The sequence below is a fragment of the Grammomys surdaster genome, unplaced genomic scaffold (genome assembly GCF_004785775.1).
Source record: "Grammomys surdaster isolate TR1022 unplaced genomic scaffold, NIH_TR_1.0 208, whole genome shotgun sequence".
NCBI lineage: Eukaryota > Metazoa > Chordata > Mammalia > Rodentia > Muridae > Grammomys > Grammomys surdaster.
The window spans coordinates 6,348,520-6,356,864 of NW_021604653.1; the positions used below are offsets into that span (position 1 = coordinate 6,348,520).

Sequence of the window (8,345 nt, forward strand, 5' to 3'; positions counted from 1 at the left end):
CTGTCATGGCAGGGCTGAAACTTCCCAGTCTCTTGGATGGTGTACTGGCTGGTTTTGTGTCAACTTGACACAAGCTGGAGTCATCAGAGGAAAAGGCCTCAGTTGAGAAAATGCCTCCATAAGGTCAGGCTATAGATAGGCCTGTAGGGCATTTTCTTAATTAGTGATCAATGAGGGAGGGGCCAGTCCATTGTGGGTGGCTCCATCCCCAGGCTGATGGTTCTATAAGAAGGTGGGCTGGGCAACTGAGATGAGCAAGCCAGTAAGCAGCCCTCCTTAGAGCCTCAGCCATCAGCTGCTGCCTCCAGGTCCCTGCCCTGTCTGAGTGCCTGTACTGATTTCCTTCATCAATGAATGGCAATATGGAAATGTAAAATAAATAAACCCTTTCCTCCCCAACTTGCTTTTTGGTCACGGTGTTTTGTCACAGGAAAAGAAACCCTAACTAAGACAAATGGTTTTAACTTCTGAATTCGCTAGTGAAACAAATCTTTAAGAAAATGCAGATGTGAATGCATAGCAATACACTTTTGTATGTGGTGCACACATACACTGCCTGTGCATGGTGTGCCCGTGGAGTCAGAGGCTGATGCAGAGAAGTCTTTCTCCAGTTTTGCTTCTCTACCTTAATTTTTGAGACTGATCTCTCACTGAAATAGAAAGTTACAGTTTTGCTAGCCTTGCAGCCTAGTGAGCCCCAGTGCTGGGGTCCCAGTTACCCGGACAATCAGGTTCTGAGCATAGGTCCTTCCTTATGCAGCAAGCACTTTACCCCCGAGCCATCTCCCCACCCCTTCTACTGTTTCTGTCTTGTTTGTATGCACATCTTTTACAATGATCTAGGGAGCAAAGTCTAAAATCATGACTGTATCGAACTCCTAAAGCACATAAAGCGGTACACAGATGTGGGCTGAGGAGGTGGCTTGGTGGCAGCACTTGCTGACAAGCCCGATAACCCGACTTCAATCCCTGGAATCCACATGTCAAAAGAGGATCAGCTTCCACAGTTGTCCACTGACCTCCACACTGTGCTGTGGCACACTTACCAGCCTCCACCCCTGACACACAGACATGTTAAAGAAGGAATGTGCACAAGTATGTAGAATATAATTGCTATACAGTTAAAACAGTCATAAAAGATTCAGAAGTACTGGCTGCACTGAGTACCCTGTAGTGAGTAGACAGACGTGGGTTACAGGCGTTTGCTTTTTGTGTTTTGTGAGGTTCTGAACCTTGTGAATATGTGACTCATTGAAACAAACACAAGTTTAAAAAGTTCCTAGTTAAAAATGGTAGTATGGCCAGGTGTCTCATCAAACCCTTTCACTTCAAGTCTCCAAATAATCCAGGCTATGATCCTAGAACAATGAAGTGGGTTAGCTCACAGGGAACAGATGGAAGTCAGCTACAGAGTGCTAGCCAGTGTAGGTGGGAAGAACGGCCTGTATTAGGAGAGCAAGGTTGGGTCGACAAAGCAGTGAAGCCTGACTGTTACATAGGAGAGAGCATCTGAGAGCCCCAGATGGCTGGCAACAGCAAGGAGAATGGGAAGTTTCCCAGCTTCGAGTATCTCTTGCCATCAGCTGATCTACCACATAGAAGGCAGCACCCTTCCCCAAAATCAGTGGAGGCAAGCTGGTGTGATGGCTAATACTATCAACTTGACAGGATCTATTAACCCGGCTAGGTCAGCCTCTGGGAAAGCCTGTGAGGTTTGCTTCAATAGGTTCACGGAGCTGGGAAGGCCCACCCTATAAATGGGAGGCAGCACTGCAGAAAGAGGGGAACAGGAGACCGTGAGCTGAGCACTGGCAGCCATCTGTCTGCTTCCTGACTGGATGAGGTGTGACCTGCTGCTCGAGTTCCTGCTGTCTCAACTTCTCTGCCACAACGGACTGCATCCTTAAACTTCCAGCCAAACTAAAACCTTCCTTCCTCAAGCTGCTTCCTGTCAGTGGTTTTGTCAGTCACAGGCCAAGTAACTGTGAAGAGTATACAGCAGTATAAAGAGATGTCAAGAGGAAACTTTAAACCAGATGAACATCAGAGACATCAAACAATGGAACACAGGTAAAAAACAGTGAATCAATTTATAAATGAATTCTGACTAAAGAAATAGCTACAAAGCAATAAACACTTTAGATCAATGACTGCCCACCTACAGAGATCTACAGATCTCTACAGAGAGGAAGACAGTGCTCATTCAAAGGGAACTACAACTCCATCTAGGGAATTGGAGGTGTGACTGGTAGGCTTGTGATACAGATACATACGTTAGAGTTGGCAGCCCATGCCACTAATGCGGCAGCCAGCTAGTGTCCAGCTTTCCTGGGGCGGCTGTGCGACAGGCTGTCTCCATGAATGTCATGTGCTGTCACTATGTATGTGTCTGTTATGTCTTGGAAGGACAGGGTTCATGTCTGAGCAGCGCTGCTGGCGGAATGCCACTTGCATCAGCTGTTGTGCATGTGACAGGCTCTGTCCTCAGAGTCAAATCCTCGGCAGGGAAGGAAGTTTCCTGGTGGTGCATGAAGTCACAGTGGGGAGAGGGGTGTCTGCTTACCTCTGTCAGCGCTTTCTTCCGGTCGCTGTACTTGGCTTGGAGGCTGCTATGATTCGCTTGCAGCTGTGAGTGAGAGAAAAAGGACACCTACTTGAATGGAGTCCTTTCCTCAGTACAGATTTCAGTGGGACCCCTCCTTTACAACGAGAAAGTGGAAACCCAGATTGGCTAAGACTGACTTAAACTGAAGGACTTGCATTTTTAATACACATTTACTTATTTTGGCGCTGGGGAGTTAACCTAGGGTTCCATGCATAACAAACACAGAGTCCTAGACTGCAGAAAAAAGAAAATAAGTCACACTCATAAGCCAGTGTGGAGTGTGTCCTCGGCACCAGGATTATATGTGCGCTTGCAATGCCAAGGCTGTCCACATGGGACCTGGGGAACTAAACTTAGGGCCTGCTGCTTGCACAGCAGCCCTTTCCTAACAGAGCCATGCCTCCAGTCTGCATGTACTTGGTTTGGAGGCTGCTATGATTCTGTCCCTGAGTCCCACTCTCTGCCTTCTAATTTTCTGTATGACTTCCAGAAGAAGGAATGAAGGTCTTCCAAAACAATCCTACCTATCACAAAGACCTATAAATGACCTCCCCAATATCTGTCTTAAAAAAAAAATCAATTGGGGCTGGTGAGACAGCTCAGGCAGTAAGGCACTTGCCACCAAGTCTGATGATGCAAGTTCAAGGCCCAGGACCCATCTGGTTCCAGCAAATTACATTCTGACTTCAATGACATGTGCCCTGCTCTCATAACTAAATGAGAAACTGTGACCTGGTTCTCTCAGTCCCTGGAGTCCTGCACCTGCTTCCTACAGTCTGGGCCTCCCTGACCCTTCCTGTTCACATCTCACATATACAGAACGACAGGCAGCACATGCCACTGTGTTGCCCTGCTAATTAAGGTCAAAGTCTATTATTGTATTGGATAGCCTTCTGAGCTCGGTATAATATGAAGGACTCCTTCACAGGCAGGGATTCCCTTTCTCTGACCTTGTCTGGGGAGTTCAACACCACCCACATCCCCCAAATCACACCTCTACCTGCAGATTAGATTACAGGTTCAATGTCCTTTCTCCAGATAAGAACCCCTTCAGCTAGGACCTGAGATTCCTGAAATGCTTCCCCATGTTAATGACGCATTCGGTACCTTAAGCCTTCAGACAATGACCTTTGCCCATGCTGGATAGTCTGACCCCTGTCCCCAAAATTATATAAGCCACGAACCACCCCAAGTAAAGAAGAAGCTGGTCCCTGTGTCTTGTATGTACTCACAGGCACTGCCCTGCTTCGATCCCCTGTGGCTTCCACAGTCCTAACACTGACCTGGAAGATTTTCTGTCATCAGTCTGCCCACTACACACCTCACTCCTCAACCATGAGAAGGGAACTGGCCAACTCTTCCTCCCTTCACCTTTGCTTACACTGCTTCATAAGGCTCGATCGGGCTCCTCAGCATCTCCACGCAGGCCTTCCATTCAGCCAGTGCCCATTCGTCTCACCAGACCCAGTCAGCCATGACCTTGGGCTCAGTTAGTTCTAGTAGTCACCTAGCTCCCCAGACTTCCCCTTCAAGCCCTCACCACTGTAACTGAGTGGTGAGAGTGACGGATGTTTCATTTACTGCAGGTCTCCATTATACCTTAGGGTCCTGGCAGGCAAGACCCTGACCTACTGCTTGCTTACCCCTGTAGTTTAGCTCAGCACTTAACACAACACTACATACGAGTGAAAGAATACCATTCTGGCCCTATGTATTTTCACATCTGTGTATGTGTGTATTCACATGCACACTAGCATGCCTGTGCACATGCAGGTTCCTGCAGAGGCAATAAAAGGGGGTCAGGCCCTTGAAGTTTTAGCCTTGAAGTTGTGAGCAGCAAAAGAGTGCTGGGAGTTAGAATGCATGTCCTCTGCAAGTGCAAAAAGAACTCCCAGAGGCTAATCCATCTTTCCTGCCTTGCTCTTTATCTTCTGTGACAGGGCTTAATAAACCTTTCCTATAAAGGGCCAGCAGTACCTAGTTTAGGTTTGTGGGCCATTTGGTCTCTGTTACAGCTGTTCAACTCTGCTACAGTAGCTTGAAAGCAATCACAGACAAACAGGCAAGTGCATGAGTGCTTAGTTGTTCCAATAAAACTTTACTTATGGGGATGGGGAGAGCTTAGGGGAAAAGCACCTACTATGCAAGCCTGAAGACTGAAAACTGGATCCCTAGAACCCATGTGAAAAGCTAGATATCAGTGTGGCAGCTTACCTTTAATTCCAGTGCTTAGAGGAAGCAGAGACAAGGGATATCCCTGGCAACAGTTTGCTAGACTAGTCAAAATGGTTCAGAGAGGCCTTGCCTCAGGAAATAAAATGGAGAGTGATCAAAGACGGCACCCAATACCAGCCTGGCATCTACATGCCATAAGGTAAGCACACCTATATACAATTACCCTCACATACCTGCAACACCCATACACAAACACATCACACACACACACACACACACACATAGACACACACACAAACACACTTTATTTACAAAAACAAACGCAGCTAGACTGGACTGACAACTGTAGTATGCCTGTGCCAGAGCCTCCTTTAACCAGTTTACCACAAGGCTCTCATTATCTCTCGACTTCTCCCCTCTTGGAAGAATAGTCATTACCTCAAGTGGAATTAGAAAGACACTCACCTCTTCTAGATGTTTGGTCTTCTGCAGAATCTGCTTATTCAAGGAAATGACTTTCCGCTGATGCAGTTGGGAGGTTCCTAATTTCTCTGGACTTTCTTCAGCGGACAGCTCAGACTGCTGTGGGAAAATCCAAAGCAGAAAATGAAATCATCTCCTTTGTCTGTCCCTACTCAGTGTAAGCAAGGTGGTTCTGGGTAGCCAGTCACAGGCAGCCAGGGCATCTACAATGTCCTGCTCAGAACCAAAATCTAGACAGGAAAACTTTGACAACAACGGAGGCAGACTGCTTTGGAGCAGGGAAGAGCACAAGTACAGGCTACCCAGAGGTCATGATGAATCAATCACCCAGGAACAGAGGGTCTTGAGTAGGGGACTCAGGAGTCTTAGCAGTTTCTTCATAAGAACGTCGGGAGACGGCTAAGTGGGTAAAAGCACTTGCAACCACACCTAGTGATCCCCCAAAACTTTGGCAGAAGGAGACTCCTATAGGTACAAGCTGTCCTCTGATCTCCACGTGTATGCAGTGGTGCACGTGCAAACACAGACACGCACACACAGAGGCACACACACACATACACACACACACACACACATGTAAATAAATGTAATAAAAATGAAATAAACTATAAACTGATTCACTTTCAAAGTTTTATAAACATATAGTTGCAAAGTCTAGTCCTTTCCGAGCATGTATATATGATAAGCAGAAAGTCCGCCCACTCATCCCCCTCCTCCCTCCCCAGCCACTCTCTCTCAACTATCTCCTACTTCATCCAAAAAGGGGAAAGTTGCCCAGAGAAGGCAGGTAGTAAACTTCTACAACTGGACACGTGAGGAGGGGACAAGAAGGCAGACACAGACTGTAAGAACTGGGGAAGGAAAGGAGAGATTCCGGGTGGTGTCACGGGGTGAAATGACTGACATTTTGTAACAGGTACTGACTATAACTAAGGAATGATGCAAAGATGGAGGCAAGGGCTCAAGAGGGATGGATCCATGGAACAGGTACTTGCCAACCCCCAGGCCCATCACAGTGGAGGAAGAGAACTTATTTCCAAAAGCTGTCCTCTGACTCACATTCATGTTCCCCACCTCTGCTAGTCCCACAGATAGATACATGTAACTTTTGTGTCTTTAAAGGAAGCGGGTGTCAGGGACATATACCCTGCTTCCATAGAAGAGCAGAGTTCAGGTTCCAGCACATGCCTGTGCCTGGCAGCTAACAGCTACTGTTAACTTCCACTCTGGGAGCTCCGCTGGCTCTGGCCTCTGGGAGCACCTGGATGCACATGTATGTCCACGCACACATAATAAAAAAAAGGAAACTAAACATTAGGTATCACAACCCAGCACTTCAGAAAATGCCCCCTACATGCTCATGTGATGGTTAGTCTTCACTGTCAGGCTGACAGGCTCTGGAATTACCTTGCCTCCAGGTACGCTTGGGAGGGGAAATACTGATTGGCTTAAATGATGTAGTAAGACCCACACTAAGACACTCAGCTTGCTGGATTTCTGGAAACTGGAGTTAACATTTTAACATTAATTTTGCATACATTGAGGTACATCCTATAGCCTGGAGAAGGATAAACTCTTTCTGAACTACTTGAGGGTAGAAGAAAAAGGGTGGGAGGGAAGATCTTCCTAGCACAAATCACTTCAAAGCTAGTGCTACAACGAACTCGCCGTACCTTACCCACTTTGACTGGCCCATCCTCAACAGTATCATTAATTTGGCCATTTGCAGCTTGCACCTCATTTCTGAATGAGATTTCAATAGCCAACCTGACCCCTGACCCTGCCCTCCAAAGCAGCATAGGCACAGCCCAAGAACATTTCACATCACTATCAGAATTACATGAGCCTGTTGTTCTGTTTGGAATCATTCATTTCCCATCCCTGCTCCCCTCAGTACAGTGACACTCTGTTTGCCCAGGCTGCCATAGAACTAGCACTGGAGGTGAGGAAGCCAGCCAGCCTCCACAGAGTCACAAGAGTGCAGGACCATGCTTGGGAGACGCAGTGCTGGAGACCAAGCAAAAGCAAGCATTTCCACCAACGGAGCCATCCCACTCTGTAACCCAGGTAACCGGTCTAACCCTTCTCCTTCCCATCAACAGCTTTTGTAGTCAGTCTCTGGAATAAAAACTGCCTTTTCCCCCAGTTTCTTTGCCCTAGTACATGTGGTTCACATGAAGCTATGCCAAACCATATCCCTAATATTTATTTACAAGAATCTTTCTTGAGGGAGACCAGTAGATATTTTGATATCTAGAAAAAGGATTTTCAAGCTATTTGTTTTCTCTTCCTTCACTCCTTCTCCTGTTCTCCTCACCCCCCTGATTTTTGAGGGAGGAACTCTGGAAGGTCTCTCTTAATTTCTTTTTATAGGAATCATAAACACTAAGGTGTTACCTGCAATCTCCATACTCATTTTGTCATATCTGTGAGGTGAAATTTCCTATAGATGATACATGTGACATCACTGCTCTAATGTTAACATGTAATACACTGATCATTATCCATAAATAAATAATCCATAAGTCCTCAGAAAATTTTAGGAATACTTAAACAGGGTTAACTCAAATCAAGTGGCTGGGCATACCTGTGAGGGGTTTCTCTTGATTGGATCATTTTTTTGGGGGTGTGTGTGCCACACTTTATGGTGGTAGCTTATATAAAGGACATGGAAAAGGAAAGCTTTTACGTATTTGTCCTCACTCTTGCTGAAAAGTTCATTTATCCTGTTGCTGAAGCATTTCTTCACTGGTATTAGAGTCTACTTCTTTAGGATTCTGATGTAAGCTGAAGACCAGCTGAGACATTCATCCCCATAGACTGAACAGTATTAGATTCTTGGACTTTCCATTGGAAAACAGCCACTGCTAGACTATGGACAACAATGCTAAACCACAGCCTATAAACCATTCTAACAAATCTCGTGTACACACACACACACACACACACACACACACACACACACACACACACAGAGGCTCGCATGGACACACACACAACTGCATACACACACACACACCACACACACAGGCACGCACACACACAGGCTCGCATGGACACACACACAAACACACACACAGAG

The 8,345-nt window shown here is 46.4% G+C and overlaps 1 protein-coding gene across 1 annotated transcript in view; it reads right to left on the minus strand.

Annotated features, from left to right (window-relative positions):
- Ccdc93 (coiled-coil domain containing 93) overlaps positions 1-8,345 on the minus strand; it is a 74,126-nt gene that overhangs the window by 25,902 nt on the left and 39,879 nt on the right. Inside the window, exons 12-13 of the mRNA XM_028771481.1 lie at positions 5,246-5,362; positions 2,564-2,626 (exon numbers count right to left, since the gene is read on the minus strand). Of these exons, the coding sequence (XP_028627314.1) occupies positions 2,564-2,626; positions 5,246-5,362 (180 nt within the window). The remainder of the gene's footprint in view (positions 1-2,563; positions 2,627-5,245; positions 5,363-8,345) is intronic.